Genomic DNA, 19,160 nt, shown 5'->3' on the forward strand with positions numbered 1-19,160 from the left:
CCAGACATGTCATTCCTATCACTTGGAAGCTGTTGGGAGGACCACTTTTGTTCTGTGGAGGCATTAACAGGACATAGGAATAAACTTCAAGTCCTGAAGTTGATGGGGCCCTAGGACTCAACCTCTGCACTATCTGAGATGACCTTGCAGGCTTCTTCTCTCCACCCCTACATCCCCCCACTTACTGAACTGTTTCTTCAGCTATAAAACAGAGTTAATATCTACTAGGGAGAATGTATCAGTAATTAAGTGCTTCCTTCTTGCTTCATAATTATGAAGAACTTTACACATGTTTTCTCACTTAATTGCATAATAAGTGATTCCTAAGTCCACAGCAGAGAGTGGCAGAACCAGACCTCCAACAAATTCTACTTAATTCCAGAGGCATGGATCACCCAGTGCAGTGGGCAAATGCTATTTACTTGCAAGATAATAACTCCATTTTGCAAGGAATACCGTCAATCTATAAAGTGTGGAGCACAGTACCTGCCTATGGCAGAAACCCAAAATAAATGGTAGTTATTCAAATTATTATGCACAGAGGTGACACAATGAGATTCAACATAGCTTCTGGGTCAAACCACCCCTTCTTCCCAGCCCTCAAGGCTGATGAGCTCGAATTAGACAGGATTAAAGGCTTACTGGAGGTGGAAGCTGCACCTCAACTCCCACATTTAGCCTCAGACCTTCTGCCTGCCAGCTGAGAAGGACAAAGGAAGGCAGCCACACAGGGCAGTGCTGTGTCCTTGCCCATGGTCAAGGGAACTTTGTGCAGGAGCCAGCCTTCCTGGTTTCCCATGAAGAGAGAATGGACTCTGCTCTTGTCCATGCTGCTCTTTGGCCTGGCTGGCCCCACACATCTCTTCCAGCCAAGCCTCGTACTGGATATGGCCAAAGTCCTCTTAGATAACTACTGCTTCCCGGAGAACCTGATGGGGATGGAGGAAGCCATCAAGCAGGCCATCAAAAGTGGTGAGATCCTGGGCATCTCAGATCCTCAGACACTGGCCCATGTCCTGACAGTCGGGGTGCAGAGCTCCTTGAATGACCCTCATCTGGTCATCTCCTATGAGCCCAGTGCCCTCACAGCTCCTCAGAAAATCACAGCACTCACCAGCCTCACACAAGAGGAACTATTTGCCCAGCTGCAAAAGGACATCCACCACAACGTTCTGGAGAGCAATGTGGGCTACTTGCGGGTGGATGACATACCAAGCCAGGAGGTGTTGAGCAAACTTGGGGACTTCCTGGTGGCCAATATCTGGAGGAAACTCCTGGGCACCTCCGCCTTGGTGCTAGACCTCAGACACTGCACTAGAGGCCATGTTTCTGGTATCCCCTATGTCATCTCCTACTTGCACCCAGGAAACACGGTCCTGCATGTGGACACCATCTATAACCGCCCCTCCAATACAACCACTGAGATCTGGACCCTCCCCCAGGTCCTGGGAGAGAGGTATAGTGCTGACAAGGATGTTGTGGTCCTCACCAGTGGCCACACTGGAGGAGTGGCTGAGGACATTGCTTACATCCTCAAACAGATGCGCAGGGCCACTGTGGTGGGTGAGCGGACCGTGGGGGGTGCCCTGGACCTCCAGAAACTGAGGATAGGCCACTCTGATTTTTTCCTCACTCTACCTGTGTCCAGGTCCTTGGGGCCCCTTGGTGGGGGCAGCCAGATGTGGGAGGGCAGTGGGGTGCTTCCCTCTGTGGGGATACCAGCTGAGCAGGCCCTAGAGAAGGCCCTGGCCATTCTCACACTGCGCAGGGCCCTGCCAGAAGTCATGCGGCACCTGCAGGAGGCCCTGCAGGACTACTACACCCTGGTGGACCACGTGCCTGCCCTCCTGCACCACCTGGCCAGCATGGACTTCACCATGGTGGTCTCTGAGGAGGATCTGATCACGAAGCTCAACGCTGATTTGCAGGCTGTGTCTGAGGACCCTAGGCTCCTGGTACGGCCCATCAGGCCCAAAGAAACCTCTTCTGGGCCTGAGGCTGGAGCCGATGACCTACTAGAGGTAGCCCCAGCAATGCCAGAGGATGAGGTTGCCCGGCAGACCCTGGTGGACTCTGTGTTCCAGGTGTCAGTGCTGGCAGGCAATGTGGGTTACCTGCGTTTTGACAGGTTTGCTGATGCCTCTGTGCTCAGAGCACTAAGCCCATACATCCTACGCCAGGTGTGGGACCCTCTGCAGGACACAGAACACCTTATCCTGGACCTGCGTCAGAACACTGGGGGGCCATCCTCAGCTGTGCCCCTGCTGCTGTCCTACTTCCAGGGCCCTGAGGCCAGCCCTGTACACCTCTTCACCACCTATGATCGCCGCACCAATGTCACCCAGGAGCACTTCAGCTGCACAGAGCTGCTGGGCCAGCGCTATGGTTCCCATCGCGGGGTATACCTGCTCACCAGCCACCGCACTGCCACAGCTGCTGAGGAACTGGCCTTTCTCATGCAGTCACTGGGCTGGGCCACGCTGGTGGGTGAGATCACTGCCGGCAGCCTGCTTCACACCCACACAGTGCCCCTGCTGGAGACCTCAGAGGGTGGCCTGGCACTCATAGTGCCTGTGCTCACCTTCATCGACAACCATGGTGAGTGCTGGCTTGGAGGCGGTGTGGTGCCTGATGCCATTGTACTGGCTGAGGAGGCCCTGGACAAAGCACTGGAGGTTCTGGAGTTCCACCGCAGCCTGGGAGCCTTGGTAAAGGGCACAGGACACCTGTTGGAGGCCCACTATGCACGGCCAGAGGTTGTTGGGAGGATAGGAGACCTGCTACGAGCCAAGCTGGCCCAGGGGGCATACCGCACAGCCGTGGACCTAGAGTCACTGGCCTCCCAGCTCACGGCTGACCTGCAGGAGATGTCTGGGGATCACCGTCTGTTGGTGTTCCACAGCCCAGGTGAGCTGACAGCAGATGATGTGCCCCTGCCACCCCCTGCCATTTTCTCTCCAGAGGAGCTCTCCTATCTCATTGAGGCCCTGTTCAAGACAGAAGTGCTCCCTGGCCTGCTGGGCTACTTGCGTTTTGATGCCATGGCTGAGCTGGAGACAGTAAAAGCCATTGGGCCACAGTTGGTACAGCTGGTGTGGCAGAGGCTGGTGGACACAGCTGCACTGGTTGTCGATCTGCGCTATAACCCTGGCAGCTACTCCACGGCTGTGCCTCTGCTGTGCTCCTACTTTTTTGAGGCAGAGCCCCTCCAGCACCTCTACTCTGTCTTTGACAGGGCCACCTCGACGGTCACGGAGGTATGGACCCTGCCTCAGTTGGCTGGTCAGCGCTATAGCCCCCACAAGGACCTTTACATCCTGATGAGCCACACCAGTGGGTCAGCAGCTGAGGCTTTTGCTCACACCATGCAGGACCTGCAGCGGGCCACAGTCATCGGGGAGCCCACTGCTGGAGGGGCGCTTTCTGTGGGCATCTACCAGGTGGGCAGCAGTCCCTTATATGCCTCCATGCCCACACAGATAGCCCTGAGTGCCAGCACAGGCACGGCCTGGGACCTGGCAGGGGTAGAGCCTGACATCACAGTGCCCATGAACGAAGCCCTCTCCACAGCCCAGGACATAGTGGCCTTGCGTTCGAAGCTGCCCACTGTGCTACAGACAACTGGGAAGCTGGTTGCTGATAACTATGCCTCCCCTGATATAGGGGCCAGGATGGCTGCCAAACTGAGTCCTCTGCATAGCCACTACTCGAGGGTGACCTCTGAAGGGGCCTTGGCTGAGATGCTGGGGGCTGACCTGCAGGTGCTTTCTGGGGATCCACACTTGAAGGTAGCCCATATCCCTGAGGATGCCAAGGACCGCATTCCTGGGATTGTGCCCATGCAGGTGAGATACAAGGGAGACTTGGCCCAGCACAGTCCCAGGAGGGAGTTGACAAGTTGTCTGTATATTCAGGGTTCTGTGTGTAGTACAAGACAAAGGCTTCCAGATTTTCACGTTTAAGTTTTTATCAGTCACATCTTTTTCTCTCTCTTACTTTGTCATCCCATCCACTCCCATGCTCATGGGGTCCCACAGTACCTCAGTTTGAAAACCCCTGTTACAGAAGAAGCTACACTCTTATCAGGGTATTTGCAGGGCTTCTCATTGTCAGTGCTGGAGAAAGAGGTCAGTAAGTCACATGAGATCTCTGTTTCCACTTTCAGAATTGTGGCCTTTCTGTTAATACCACCTGCTTGCCTCAGGGGTCTGCAGTTTGTGTGGATGAATCAAGGGGATGGAGACAGGGAAGCAAGGGAGGCCCTGGCCTCACAGTGCTTTGGAATTAAAGCATGGACAGACCCTGGCATGATCAGGGGTGGCAGGGCACAGCCCAGAGAACCACAGCAATGAGTTTTGCTTGGTTAGGTACCGGCTGCCTACTCCTCCCCTCCCATGATGCAAAGCACCGCATCCTGAAGGAGCTGTACACAGTGGGCATGTGGCCAGATCCAAGGGCCAACTGGGTGCGAAATTCTGAGTGAGGCTGCGTGGTCAGAATATTTCAAGTTTTGGGAAATACTGAAAAGGTGAATCAGTGCTGAAGAGTTTTGTGGCTGCTGCTGGGTGGATGAGGGCAAGTTCTCCAAACAAGTGGCTAAAGGAAGCCATTAAGACTCACCAAGCACTCCCATCAGGTGAAAGCTCCATCCAATGCAGCATGTACAACATCTCCCCACATTTTCTATCATCTGTGATTTCACTGCATAGTCAGGGAAGCTATTCTCTTGAGTTCCCTTAAAAGCAGGGCCTAAGACCAGGGTTTGGGCATAGACAATTTGCATGGGAGGTAGTCACTGCAGCCGGAGTGAGGGAGCAGGTGGAGTGGGAGCAAAGGAGGACAGCTGACAAGCAGGTACATTATTTGTTCCATAGGACTTGGACACTTGTGAGGAATGCCTCCCAGAGCCACCCTCTGCAGCACTTGTCCTCCATTGTCTGAGGGTTCTCCTGGGGTATATAATTGCTCTGAAACTCTAAGAAAGCTTGGAGAAAGTTCTGAAGTGAGGAGTAGAAAAACACAGGGGTGTGCTGGAGGCAGGGCCTTGTCAGCTGGGGTCCAGTTGCCACTGAAATCAGAGGAGAGCTGAGGGCACCAAAAGCATCTACTGTAAAATCATTCTTCTATTTTACAAAAACAGAAATTGAGGTCTGGAAAGGTAGAGAGAACAGTGGTCTGTGATCAAATAGCTTGTTACTGAGGCTGTGTGTCCCAGGCAACAGTGGTATCCTGACGGCTCTTTGCCCTCAGTCCAGCTCATAGAGCCTGCAGCCTTCTAGCAACCTTGAAGAGAAAGGAGGAGACTCAGGCATGTTGGGGGAGCTGAGTAAGTGCCAGGACTGCACTAGGCACACAGTGCCTTCAGATTCAAATTGGGGGCTAACTCCTTCACAGTGTAGTCAGAGTTCACATTTTGGTGTCACATGTGGATTCAGATTCTGTCCCTATGACTTACTTGGCTGTGTGACCTTGGGAAAATTTATTGAATTTCTGTGTGTTTCAGTTCCTCATTAAAAATATGGGGATTAATTGACTCCTCTACCTACAGGGTTGCCATGAGGTTGATGTTAAATGCTGCAAAGTGCCCAGCACAGGGCCAGGCCCAATAGCTAATGTTGTTTCTCCCTGCCCTGAGGTGAGGGGGTGTGGGGGCTCAGGGACATCAAGAAGTATCTGGTGAGGTCATGAGAGACAGAGTGGAAACAATGCCTGGACCTTTCAGCTCTGTACACTAGGACACGGGGTTGGCACACATGAGCATTCTTGTAAGAAGCCTGCTGACCATGCGAGGGACTATCAGAAAAGGTTCTGGTACCTACCACCTCCCTCAGAATTCCCTTTGTGTACCCTTATTATTTCTCTTGATATGAAGAAAATCTTTGGTGTCCACTTTCCCAAGCTTTAAATTCTTCTCCTTTCCTGACTCTGAACTGGACCTCTCAATCTTTCAGATCCCTTCCCCTGAAGTCTTTGAAGACCTGATCAAGTTTTCCTTCCACACTAATGTGCTTGAGGACAACATTGGCTACTTGAGGTTTGACATGTTTGGAGACTGTGAACTGCTCACCCAGGTGTCAGAGCTGCTGGTGGAACATGTGTGGAAGAAGATTGTGCACACAGATGCCATGATTATTGACATGAGGTCAGTGGGCCAACCATCAGTGGTTCTTGGCCTGACCAGGGAAGCTGCTGGAAGACAGTCAAAGTTATGGGCCTAGTAGAGACGAAAAAGGACCCTGTAACACAGGATAGGAATTGAAAGGACTAGGTCATCTGGCTATCAGGGGTTCTGGTTTAATTGGCTGGGTGAGACACCAGCACTGATAGATTTTTAAAGTTCCTCCAATGATCCCAATGTGCATTCTAGGATGAGAATTACTGAGCTAATTCAGTGGTCCCCAAATGTGCCTGGTTTTAGGACTCCTTGGAGAGGGAGAGGGAAGGCAGACATGAAGAACACTGATTCCAGTGCCCCACCCTAGCCCTACTGAGTACAAAAGCCCAGGGGTGAGGCCCAGTTGTCTATATATTTGAAAGGAATCATCCAGGTCTTTCTGATGATCAGTCCTGTTTGGGACAGTTAGGTCTCCACCTGTGGTTGTAGTTCACACTATACAAAATCAATCCATGACCACCCTGATCATAAGAATCATAAAGCCAGAGTCCCAAAGAGAATTTACAAATTAGCCTCTACTGTTGTGAAAGGAATTCTTTGCCTCACAAAATTATATTTGGAGGGATGCTTTCAGCCAGCCACTTCCTTCCTGCTTCTGTAAAGGTGTGCCTGATAGGTGTGTTTCCCTTCTAGAACAGGATCATGCTTCCCATGCCTCCCAGGTCCACCAGCAGGCTTGCCTAGGCACCCTCCATGGCAAGGGGAAGGTCTGGCTACCAGGCAGATACTGCTGGGATTGGCTAAGAAGCAGTGTCCAGCTCTGGTGGTTGGCCACAATATTCCCAGGGTTCTTAGTCATTGCTAGGTAGCTCTGGATCCCAGTAGCTGGTTCTCCTCCTTGGGGAAGAAACTGTTTCCAGGGTTCCAGTGTATGTGCTCAGAACTTCAGCTTGGGGGCTCCTGTGTGATCTCTGATCTCTTCATTCTTCAAATGCTCTATTAAACATCTGAACAAACTTCATGCTAAGTCCCTATCTGCTTAATTGTGCCATGCACATTTTTTTTTAATAAAAGGAGGTCCAGTCTATAGGTGTACTTTGTTTAAGAACCCTTCCAATCTGAGGTCTGGAAGTTCAGATGCTGAGATCATGGGCCCTGAACCCAACCAAGTCATTCCAGACCATCAACCAGAAGAGGCTCCTAACACACTGCCAGCCCCACACTCTTTGTTTCCCAATTGAAAACACAGGAGCCCAAGGAGATCATGACATGGGGCAAATCTAAACAGCCTGGGATTGGCGCAGTCTTTCTTACTTCTGATGCAGTTTCACAACTCTGAGCACTCAGCCACATTAATTGCCTCATTAGGACACCTCATCTAAGACACCTAGTAGGTTTTGTGAAAATATTGAGAATGCAATTGGGAAGACAGTGTTCCCAAGATGTTTTCCATTCACAGGAAGCATGGGTACAGGGGAGAAGTCCATGGTCAGTAAGTTAGGAAAATTTATCAAAAAGTTCCTGACCGTAGGACTTGTCAGAGCCTTTAATGTAATGTATACAGTTTGTATCATACATTGTATTACTATGTGATCAGAAGAGGTAGGTATGGTATGTAGTCTATTCTAAATGAATTTGACCACAAAGTTTCTTGCTTTCAAGAGATTGTACTCTGGGGAACTCTATCCAAGGAATCCTGTAGTATAAGGAAAGGGCACTAGACTGAGGCTGTCTGGAATTAGAACACTCCACAAGACAAAGATCTAGATCTCCCAGGGGGCACCAAGGGCCTCAGTGTGAGCTCTGTTCTCAGGGGCCTCCATTTCCTTCCCTCAGGTTCAACATTGGCGGCCCCACATCCTCCATCTCTGCCCTGTGCTCTTATTTCTTTGACAAAGGCCCTCCCATTCTGCTGGACAAAATCTACAGCCGGCCCAATGACTCTGTCAGTGAGCTCTGGACACACACCCAGCTAGCAGGTGGGTGCAAAAGTCTTTTCCTTCCTGTTCTCATTCTAGAATTTTCTGGAGAATTAAAGAAAGACAGCTTGGGGTCAGGTAAAAGTAACAGTAAGTGGAATATAAAGTCTCTATCCTATGCCATGCACTTTGCACATATGATCTTTTTTTTTAAACTTGTGCTCTCTCTTTTTTTCTTTCTTTTCTTAAAGATTTTATGTATTTCATTTTAAAGAGAGGGGAAGGGAAAGGTAAAGAGAGGGAGAGAAATATCAATGTGTGGTTGCCTCTCACGTGCCCTGTACTGAGGACCTGGCCCGCAACCCAGGCATGTGCCCTGACTGGGAATTGAACCAGCGACCCTTTGGTTCACAGGCCAGAGCTCAATCCACTGAGCCACACCAACTAGGGATGCACATATGATTTTAATCCCTGCAAAACTTGTACTATTATGCTCATTATCTAAAGGAGAAAGTCAATGTCTACTGAGTAGAATATCCTGCCTAATATCACTCAACTCATAAGTGAAAGTGCCAAAACTTAAACACTGGTTTGTCTAAAGCCAAATGCTTCCATTCTGCCCACTACAACCATCTACCTGCAAGACAGATGCAGAACCAGAAGGATCCCCCTGCAGATCACCAGACCCCACAGGGTTTCTAGTGTTCATCTAACCTGAACTCTCATCAGCAGCTCAGCACACCTACCTAAATGAAGTTCTGATGCTGACAAGGCTTCTGTTATCTGCCCTAGGCCTAGAACAGTGACCAGAGGAGCAGGGAAGTCCCCTGTGCTTCACAGAGCCATGGCCCTCCCAGCCTCGTTGCTAGTGGATAGCCTCATTCCTTCCCACTTGCCCAGCATCCAAAACCAAGGAATCTGCTCTCCCATCAACAACAGGAAGCTGGGAGACCAATAGGGGTGTGCATATAACCAGAAAAGCATCCTGAAATTTTCACTTGTGCAGTTCCTTATCACATAAACATTTGGAACTTCAAACACACATGTTCAACAATATTGCAAAATGTAAATAAAAATCAGAACCAGGTGAATTCTAAATTCAAATAGACGTTTAAGACCGGGAGTTAAAAATAGACTCAGATCTGCAGATCATAGGGTCCTAGAACTTTGATGTCCCATATCAAACCTCTGAGCATAGAAATGTGGCTCATATGATTTGTGATATGTAAAGTATAAAGAGAATGCCAGATTTTGAAGACATTTTATGAAGGGAAAGGATTTAAAATATGTCATCCATAATTTTATTAACTACATTTTTTTAAGATTTTATTTAATTATTTTTAGAGAGGGAAGAGAGGGGGGGAGAGAGAGAGAGAGAGAGAGAGAGAGAGAGAGGGAGAGAAACATCAATGTGCGGTTGCTGGGGGTCATGGCCTGCAACCCAGGCATGTACCCTGACTGGGAATCAAACCTGCGACACTTTGGTTCATAGCCCGCGCTCAATCCATTGAGCTATGCCAGCCAGGGGTTAACTATATTTTTGAAATAAACATATATTGGATATATTTAGTTAAATAAAATTTATTAAAATTCATTTCATCTGTATCTTTTTATTTGTTTAATGTGGCCACTAGGAAACATAAAATGACAACTGTGGCTCGCATTCTGGCTCATGTTTCATTTCTTTGGATATCATTTTCCTGCAGGATTGTTGTCAAGTCACAGATTTGGCTCTTCTGAGGGTCCAAGGTGAAAACATATTCTGGTCTGGTTAGGTTTTTGTTATTAATTTCTTTGTATTTTTATAATTAATAAAAATGGAAATGTACATTTTTCTTTCCTAGAAAAAAATCAAGCTTTTTCCCATTTCTTGGTAAAAAAAAATCTGTATGGGGGTAGGCGGGCTGGGAAGTACTTTATGCTCAGGATTGGGCACATGCTCTTAACCCTATTTTACAGATGCAGAAACTGAGGCTCAGGAAGGTGAAGTGACTTGCACGTGGGTGCAAGGATGCAGAACTAAATGTCAGGCCCTCTTCTCTGTGGGTCCAGGCAATGTATAGAAGACAGGTCTCCAGCAGGTGACTTGACAACCTATCTTGAAATGTCTTCTCATTTGCAGGTGAACGCTACGGCTCCAAGAAGAGAGTGGTCATTCTGACCAGCAGTGTAACGGCTGGCGCGGCGGAGGAATTTACCTATATCATGAAGAGGCTGGGCCGCGCTTTGGTCATTGGGGAGGTCACCAATGGGGGCTGCCAGCCTCCACAGACCTACCATGTGGATGACACACACCTCTATATCACCATCCCCACAGCCCGTTCAGTGGGGGCTATGGATGGCAGCTCCTGGGAAGGGGTGGGCGTGGTGCCTCATGTGGCTGTTCCTGCGGAGGCAGCCCTCACCAGAGCCAAAGAGATGCTCCAGCACACTCTGGTGAGAGCGAGTTGGGGACGCGGCCAGCAGGGCCCCCTGGAGGACTTCCATGGGCAGAGCCCTGTGGTAGGTGGGGCCTCTGGGCCACACACCAAGGGAGCTCAGGTAGCTGGTTTTGCCTAAGGTGCAGGAAAGGGGCCTGCTGAGCTCTGGTTAGGCTTAGAATTGCAAGTACCCTTGGAGCTCATCCACCCGGTCTTATCACCACTGTCATCATCCTCTCTGTTTGGACACCTGGGGAGCTGACATTCTCAGTAATACTTGTTTTGCAGCAGTGCAGTCCAGATCTACCCCCAGCCATGCTTCTTAATCGCCAGTTCCTGGTCATGCTGTCAGCTAGATAGCACAGTTCTGTCCAACTGAGTTATATGGTGAGTCACAGATGCCAGAAACATGTGTCAATTTACATTTTTCGTAGCCACATTTAGAAAAGTAAAAAGATGCAAGTGAATTAATTTCAACAATATATCTTATTTAACCCATTATATTCACAGCAGTATTGTTTCAACACATACTCAATATAAAAAGTATTACAAATGAGATGTTTCTGCACAAAGTCTTTGAAATCTTACAGTACATTCCCATTCTTAAGTGCCACATGTCTAGTGCTCAATGGCCATGTATAGCTGGTGGCTACTGTGTGAGGCAGCACAGGTCCAGAGATAAGGGCTCCCCACTCCCTAGAACACTGTCCTCACTCTGCCCTCCCTGCACCTGTATCTCCCTTGTTAGAACAACTCTCCCATTCTGTCCCAGACCATCTCTGTCTCCACCATGCAGCATAACCCTTGGGGCAGGAGCTGTCCTACTCAGCTTCTTCTCCTCCTGCCTGTCACCTATTTCGATGCCTGGTGCCAGTGGTGGATGCCTGTGAACAGAAGTGGATTTTGGGCTGTAAGTTTTCATTTTCCTCAGGTGGCAGCCCTCAAACACTTGAAGAAAAGCCCAGGTTCACTTAAAATTCTCTCCTCCCTGTCCCAGCCACTTCCAATTCAATTCTACACAGCAAATATACCTTTCCTTCACATGTACCTCCCATGCCCTTATTCTCCAGCTCTGCCAAGGTCCCAAAAGCTCAGGTGCCATGCAGCATCCTGACATGCTAGGTTGCTGCTGAGGGGAAAGCAGCCCTAGGCAATGGTCTGAGTACCTGCCCTTCTCATCCAAGGGCAGCCTGTTACTGCCATTTCTGGTGACCAGGCCCACTCTTAGCAGGGTGAGAAGCTTATAGCATGTAGACCCCAATACATCCTCCAAAGGGAAAACCTGGGAAAATGAGGTCCCTGGGTGGTGTCCTGGGAGCCATGTAACCCTGCTCCACTGGAGTCACTGAAGACCCAAAAGTGAGAGACCTTTAGGACCCTTCCAAAAGTCACAGTGGTAGTGAGGCCAGAAGAGCAGGGTGGACCCCAGCTCCAAGATGTCTGAATGAGGATGAGTACTGGTGCCTTCAGGCCTTGCTGCCTTTTGAATCCAGGCAACATCTGCCACAGACCACTTCCCCCAGAGCAATAGGCTGACTTTACTAGACAATCTTGACTTCCCTGGACCCAAGAGGGCTGTGGAATCTGGGCACACTGCTGGGCCACCACCAATACCAAGGACTTTTGCTACTGGGAAACTTTGAAACATCTCTGTCCAAACAGGACAGTCCAAATGAAAGGCAAGATTTTACCCCTTTTCCTTCTGCTAAATTGAAATAAGATTAAGTGCATGATTGAATTTTAGTAGTATTGTATACTGTGATCTCACCTTTTTCTTCATTAGCCCTATTAATGTTCAGGCAAATATGTGGCTCCTGATATGCTTACATTCTTGGGTTCTACCTTTTCCCGCCTCTCTTCCTTCTCTCTCTCTCTCTCTCTCTCTCTCTCTCTCTCTCTCTCACACACACACACACACACACACACACACACACAATACAGACACACAAGATAGAGATCTGGGAGCCACTTCTGACTTTATCCTCTCAGCCCCCTGTCTATCTACCCTGTGCCCACACAGTAATCAGGACCAAGAAGAGTTATCTGAATTAATAGCACTCTGTTCTAGGCCCACCTGCGATCTGTCTCCTTTGTCTTCGGGTCCTGGATCTATGTGTAAATCCCCACCACAGCCTCTTGTCTCATCTCTGTGCTTCAGCCTCCAGCCAGGGCTTCCGCCCTACCATGCAACCTTCTCATGTCTCCCACTGCTTGAGGACTCCTCAAGGGTCCCACTACCCAGCAGTGAGAGGGGCTGGGCCAGGCTGTTGTCTGCCTCCTGTACCCCCAACCTGTTTTCTTTGGTCTGTGGACATCTGGACCCCAACCTAGCAAAGGGCTTGTGGTGTGTCAGGTTTTCCATGCTGTCTAGCAACCCCTTTCTCCCCAGAACCTGCTCTGATGTCACCTGATCAAATGAAGTCCTTGATTTCTCTGTGCACTTCCACAGTCCCCTGAACACCTCTGCCACAGTGCTCATCTCTCTTGTATCATTAGTCACCCCAACTGTTCTGTGGGGCATTCAGGGATAGAAACTTAGCTTGCTTGTATCTGCACCCCCAAGCCCAAACAAGCTTGGTACCTGGGAGGAAAGCTTGGCACACCATGAATGAATGAATGAATGAATGAATGAATGAATGAATGAATTAGTTAATGAACAAATGAGGCCCCTGTTTACTGAAAAGGCATTATTATGTGATACAGGTATTCAAGGGGTCTTATTTCTCTGGCCCTCCTGGAAACATGGTAAGGAGGGAAGTCAACCTAGGAAAGCAATGAGGGATGAGGGTGGCCATCTGTCCCTCCATCCATTGGTGCTGGAGTGGCTGTAGGACTCCGGATGGTCTGTGTTGCATAGCAACTCAGACCACATTCTGGGTAGCCAAACCATGGGGTCATTATATGGATAAAGAAACACATGGCATGCTAAGTCCATCTCTCCCTCCTGTACCATCCCAGTTATGTCCCGAGTGGGCCAGACTAGCCATGGCAAGCTGTGGAGGCACAGAAGACATGGGACCAGATGTGAGCAGCAGCAGAGGATGGGGATGAGACACAGGGCTAGGGTGAGTGTAAGTGGGATGAAGGGAAGTAGCTCAGAGGTCCAGGGGCCCACATCCAAATGTTGACCAACAGGAACAAGCCATGCCTGTGCCAGGATCTGTGTAATTAGAAGAGGAAAGGAATGGTGGCTTTCACCATCAGGATCCTTGCTAGATACCTGACTCACCCTCACCCTAGGAAGCAGGGGCCAGGGACATACCCAGGTAGGAGTTTAAAGGGGTCACCTGCCAGATCCCATAGGTCCTTTCTTTTCAGGGAGGGCTGGAGCACCAGAGGAGAGGACTGGCTCTTCTCCCATCTCATTCTCCTGCTTCCCATGTCCCTGTATCTGCCCACATGTTTGTGGGCCTTGGTTATCTACACAGCTTTAATGCAAGGAGAGGACACAGCTCAAAAAGAAAAAAATGATGCAGTCCAAATTACACAGGTGGACAAGGAAACCTTCCTCTGAAGTCCCCACTCTATGGTGCCCATCTTGCATTTCCTGGCCCCTGAGGATTATGCCACTTGGCCCAAGGACCTATTTATTGCCTTACTGACCAGGACAGCTGGTACTAAAAATAGCCTCCTAATCCAAGCAGCTTAGAATAGCAAGGGTATCAGAGGCCACTGGCTTCCTGTCTCCTGCCCCAGGAAAACACAGTATGGCCAGGGAAGAAAAAATTGAATTTAGTGAATACCAACCCTCCTCCCAGCATGCACTATCTCTTCATTCCACATTCAATATTGGTTTCAAAAAATTATTTTCTCCTAAGAAGTGGCACAAATCAAATCACATAGGAAAAGTGGGTTTATTTTCTATAGGGTTTATATCTTGCTATGTGATCTTAGACTTCCTACATGATTTTGACTACAAAAAATCAAAAACATCATGCAAATAGCCAGGATTTGTTAACCATTTTTCTGAAAAGAAGTGGCTTGCAGGGCAAGCCTGCTACCTCTAAGGGATGCAAGCACCTTCCAAAATAAGAAAGGATGCATGGTTAACCTTGAGACAATTGTTGTCTTTCACCTGAAGGAGAATTCTCTTCCTGTGCCCAGAGGAATAGGGCTGTATGGATGAGGTCAGTAGTGCCAGGCCCAGCACCTGGCCTGTTTGAAGACTGGGACCACAACAGAGTTAAGTATGTCCAGCTGGTGATTCCTGCCTCTCCTCATCACCACCATCACTAATATGCTTCCTTAAGTCTATGCATTTCATTTTGGCCACCAGTCCCTAGGTGGCCAAAGACTCAAGACCATGGGAGAGGTAGATGAGAGGACAGTGCCTGTAGGAAAATAGTGGTAAAGACAGCAAGGAAGCATAAGGAGGTGGTATGATGTTAAGAGGCTACTTTCTTAGGTGCAGAGTGCTGGGCAACTTTCACTGAACTTGGGAAGCAGGAGGGAAATTTCTGAAAGACAAGTTGCATATCAAAGCCAAAGAACTGGACTGCAGAGAAAATTAAATACGATGTAGAGAATTTAAGGAATGTGACCATTTTTAGCCAAGAATTGTAGGGGAAAATTCATACCTGCTCATGTGATGTTTTGTGGCAACAGCACCAGCCAACCCTTAAATGGAATAGAACGTGACAGAGAGAGGGCAAAGTCACCATTAAAAGTGACTGCTCTCCAGTAGAGAAAGGAGGGCAGGAGAAAAGAGTGAATTAAGACAGGATTCAACTGCCAAGTAGACTTTGGGAACCCAGCCTGGTGACAAATAGCAACTGTTACATTAATAAGCTGCAAACCATCACCTCTATAAGTCATCTTTCAGTTTGTCAATTTAAATGTCTGCAAAGCAACTTGCATTTATCTCAGTTTTTACCAAAATAAACTCCATTGTCAAAGTCAATTTTTATCTAACTAAATTCCTCTTAAAAATCTAGATGTTTTGTTATGCTTCTTCATAACTTGAATTAATTTAATTAGATTAAATTTATTTATTTTTCATAACATCTCCCTTGCTTTTGAATGCTGTGGTTCCTTGAGGAGTGCAGCAGACCAGGAAGACTCACAGACTGAGCTCTCATAGGTATTTCAGGAATCCTGGCCTTAACCTCACCACCACCTGCCCTGCAACACCCTGTAGGTCAGCTTATCAGTGGACATAAATGCTTACTGCTATAAAATGAGGGAATGGATTAGAATTCCACAGTCTCAATTCTAAATTTCTATTCTGTCTTAGCATAATGAATTTATGCCTCTCAAAGTGATTTCAAATAAATTATGAACCAATCCAATAAACCAGAGGAGGATGGCTATGCACACAGTTTGACAGATGTCAAAACTCCTGTGAGAAGTTGATTCAAAGTTTGTCAGCAGTGAGGTTGGAACCAGGCATTTCATTCATTCCTTTAACAAATGAGAAAAAGAAGATCAAAACTATGACCAGTAAAATGACTACACACTCACAACTATCAACAACTGAACCTAAAAACAAAAACAAAACAAACTAAGCAAACAACTAGAAGAGGAACAGAATCACAGAAATGGGGACCACATGGAGGGTTTTCAGTGGGGAGAAGGAGGGAGGAGGAGGGAGGAAAGGTACAGGAAATAAGAAGCTTAATTGGTAGGTACAAAATAGACAGGAGGAGATTAAGAATAGTATAGGAAATGGAGAAGCCAAAGAACTTATATGTATGACCCATGGACATGAACTAAGTGGGGGGTGTGAATGCTGGAGGAGGGGTATAGAGCAGAAGGGTGTAAAGAGGGAAAAAAGGGACAAATGTAATAGCATAATCAATAAAATATACTAAAACAAACAAACAAAAAATGCCTGTTGAACAACTGCTATGTACCTATGTTGTTCTGTCTGCTGGGGATACAGCAGTGTGCAAAGCAGCAAAAATCCCTCATGAAACTTACATTCCATTGATGGAAGACACAGTAAACAAGACAAATCAGTTAAACAACATAGTACTCAAGATAATGAAAAATGCTAAAAAGAAAGGCAAAAGAAATGTGTATGTGTGGTGGGGGGTCAGGGTGCAAGTTGAAATCAATGCCCAATCCTAGTTTTCAAACCATTCATGATGACACATGAACACACTGAGGAGATGTGTAGTAGGCTAGGAAGGATATGAACTCAAAATGAAAAAGGAGATCCTGGGGTCTTGTTCTTAAACCCATGGTCTTAGGAAAGTCAGTTAACCTCTTGGAGTTTAGTTTCTTTTGCAATAAAATGGGAATTAAATGTCTACCTCCTGAGTGTGACATGCAGGTTAAATGGTATAAGTCAATGCATACTGTGGAGCCTCAAGTTCAAACCTTTTCTGCCCCACATAGGACAGCAGAGGAGGGAGGCCCCTTGCAGCTTCAAACTGATTTGGGAACAGCATCTTTGTGGGCAAATTCTGCCCCCACATAGCTTCCTAAGGGGCTGGCCTGCAGATCATTCCTAGTCTCTCTCAGGGAGAGTGGATCCTCCAAGCTTCCCTGTGAGAATGGAGGTGCTCTGTTGGTGCCCACAGGGAAACACTTCTGGCTCCTTCAAAATGCAAAAGAAAATGCTTCAGGGGGTCATCTCCTCTCTCTAGCACATCCTTCCCTTCCGAATGAAACCAGAGTTTCCCTCCAAGTACTTCTAGGAGCGAGCCCTCCCAAACCCTGATCCAAATTCTTCTCTTTGGTGGCCTTTGTGTTTCTCCATCTCCTCTTGAGGGCTGCCTCCCCACCTTGTCCTCTTTGTGCTGGCCCTGCAGCACCCTAGAACTTCTGCAGCTCTAGACTACTCTTCTCCTCAGCCACTGCCTTCCCTGTCTGAATCAGCAAAGCCTGCTGGACCTTGAAGCTCAGCTCATGTCCCCAGTCCTCAAGAGGCCTCCCTCCCCACAGGTCTGACTTAGGCATGTCTCCCATGTTACCAACCACAAGCCTGAGCTCTGCAATGGAGGCCCCACCAGAGGGCTACAAACTTCAGGTCAGACGAACAAATCCTGAAAGTGAAGTAGAAATCCATCAAAAAAAAATTGCATTGACTCAAAAGAACTACCAAGAAATGGCCTTCATAAAACTAGCCCACATGATGTCAGAGTTTATGACCTGAAGTTAGCAAGGGCAAACATGGAAAAGCAGAGGAGAAAATAATAGAAACCAGAACTCTTCCAATCATCAGTGTTTTCAGCTTTAAACTTTTGCTCATATTCCCTTCCTTAGAGCTAAGGGTTGTGTGATAGATGGAGAGGTGTGTTGTTCCATTTTTCCCTTTTTACATATTCAGAATGTGAAAAATCATGGCTGAATTGTTGATCTTGATTCTTCATGTTCCTATATTAGGATTATACACTCACTTGCTCATCATGGCTTCACCATGGGCAGCATGCACATTTTACTCCTTAACATTGGGCTTGGCCATTGACTTGCTTTAGCCAAAAAACATTACCAGAAGTGACCCAGAGGACTGTTAGGAACTTCCCTGCCTGTTTTCAGAAGCTGTAAATCCCCATGGCTAAGGCTGAGTAAAAAACTTTGGGACCATAAACCACTTAGGAAACAAAGCTTATCTTCCTTGTAGGGGCACCACCTCTGCCCTCTTTCTCTTCACCCTGCTTGGCCCCTAGTGGCTGACTGGATGAGTAAGACTCCTTAAAAGAGGGACAACCTAAGACAGGCACGGTCATGAAGGGGCCCTCAGGGAAGTACTTGGGGGGCAACAGAAAAAGGGGGTGATGGACCCTCACCCCTCGGCCTTGACACAGCCTGAGTCCTCATTCTGTCTTCAAGAAGTCTCCTAATCTCTTAGCTGCCTTACTTCCCCTGTCTAACTTAAGCCTGAAACAATGCTGGAAGTGCTTGTGGCCCTGTGCCAGAAAGGGTGGGTTCCCTAGGGTGATCAGGCTTAAGAAAGAATGCATAAAATCCTATGAAACCTACTTTGCTAATAACCTCAATTTAAATGATAAGTGTCCAAGCAGGAAGCGAGTTTGTTCCCCAAAGTTCTATGGACCTTTAACTATCTGACCCTGACTGAGAATAAGCTCTCAGAGTTCTTTGACTGTTATCTACTGTTTAATCATTTCTGCCTGAGACAATGATTGATGAACTTTACGTATACACCCTGTATTCCTGTGCAAATTGAACCTAATAAAAGCCTGTTAAGGCAAGGGTCAAAGCACTCTCCTCTTGAGAGAATAGCCAAGGCTCTCTGAGGCTTTTCTCCTCTTGAGAGAGAAGCTGCACCATCCCTTTTTCTCCACAGGACTTGGTTGTCAGTGTGAATTTGTTTCGTCTCATCCATAACGCCGCAGACCCCAGGAGCCAGGGTCTGCATCAGGACTGAGATGTGTTTGTGTATTAGGACTTGCCCTCTAGTGCTTTAGCATAACCATGAGAGAAGAATGAACTTGGTAGCCCATCAGTTCCAGAGAAAAAGAGCATGGACCTAAATATGTGACCTGGAGCCAAGCCAGCAAAAACCTCGTCAACCACAACTGACCCACAGATCCCCTAGTGAGAAGTAGGTACTCTGGGTTTGCCACCTAGATTTTGTTTTGTAACAAATCTGGATCATGATAATACATGTTATTTACACAGTGATCACACTGCTCTAGGCACTGTGGTGGCCATTTCCCTTACATCTTTCCATGTAACCCTCTAAAACATCTCCCAAAACATGGGTGTATAAACTACATTTTACAGATGAGAAAACTGGGG

The 19,160-nt window shown here is 47.8% G+C and overlaps 1 protein-coding gene across 2 annotated transcripts; it reads left to right on the forward strand.

Moving 5' to 3' along the window:
• Positions 1-692: 692 nt before the first annotated feature.
• RBP3 (retinol binding protein 3) lies at positions 693-12,319 on the forward strand. 2 transcript variants are annotated; one of them, XM_045841799.1, is made up of 4 exons: positions 693-3,845; positions 5,952-6,142; positions 7,952-8,094; positions 10,157-12,319. In XM_045841799.1, the coding sequence occupies exons 1-4, from the start codon at positions 753-755 to the stop codon at positions 10,591-10,593; spliced, it is 3,864 nt and encodes a 1,287-aa protein (XP_045697755.1). In that variant the 5' UTR covers positions 693-752; the 3' UTR covers positions 10,594-12,319. The 2 variants fall into 2 exon arrangements, with proteins under 2 accessions (XP_045697755.1, XP_045697756.1); XM_045841800.1 differs by having other exon boundaries at positions 693-3,440.
• The last annotated feature ends 6,841 nt before the right edge of the window (positions 12,320-19,160 follow it).

The sequence above is a fragment of the Phyllostomus hastatus genome, unplaced genomic scaffold (genome assembly GCF_019186645.2).
Source record: "Phyllostomus hastatus isolate PE091 unplaced genomic scaffold, TTU_PhHast_1.1 phas_contig_38, whole genome shotgun sequence".
Lineage (NCBI taxonomy): Eukaryota > Metazoa > Chordata > Mammalia > Chiroptera > Phyllostomidae > Phyllostomus > Phyllostomus hastatus.

Excerpts from the sequence above, each read along its gene's own strand:
- RBP3 (XM_045841799.1), top strand. The coding sequence starts at position 753 with ATGGTCAAGGGAACTTTGTGCAGGAGCCAGCCTTCCTGGTTTCCCATG. Across the intron at positions 3,846-5,951 it reads CTGGGATTGTGCCCATGCAG|ATCCCTTCCCCTGAAGTCTT; the intron begins GTGAGATACAAG and ends TCAATCTTTCAG. Across the intron at positions 8,095-10,156 it reads GACACACACCCAGCTAGCAG|GTGAACGCTACGGCTCCAAG; the intron begins GTGGGTGCAAAA and ends TCTCATTTGCAG.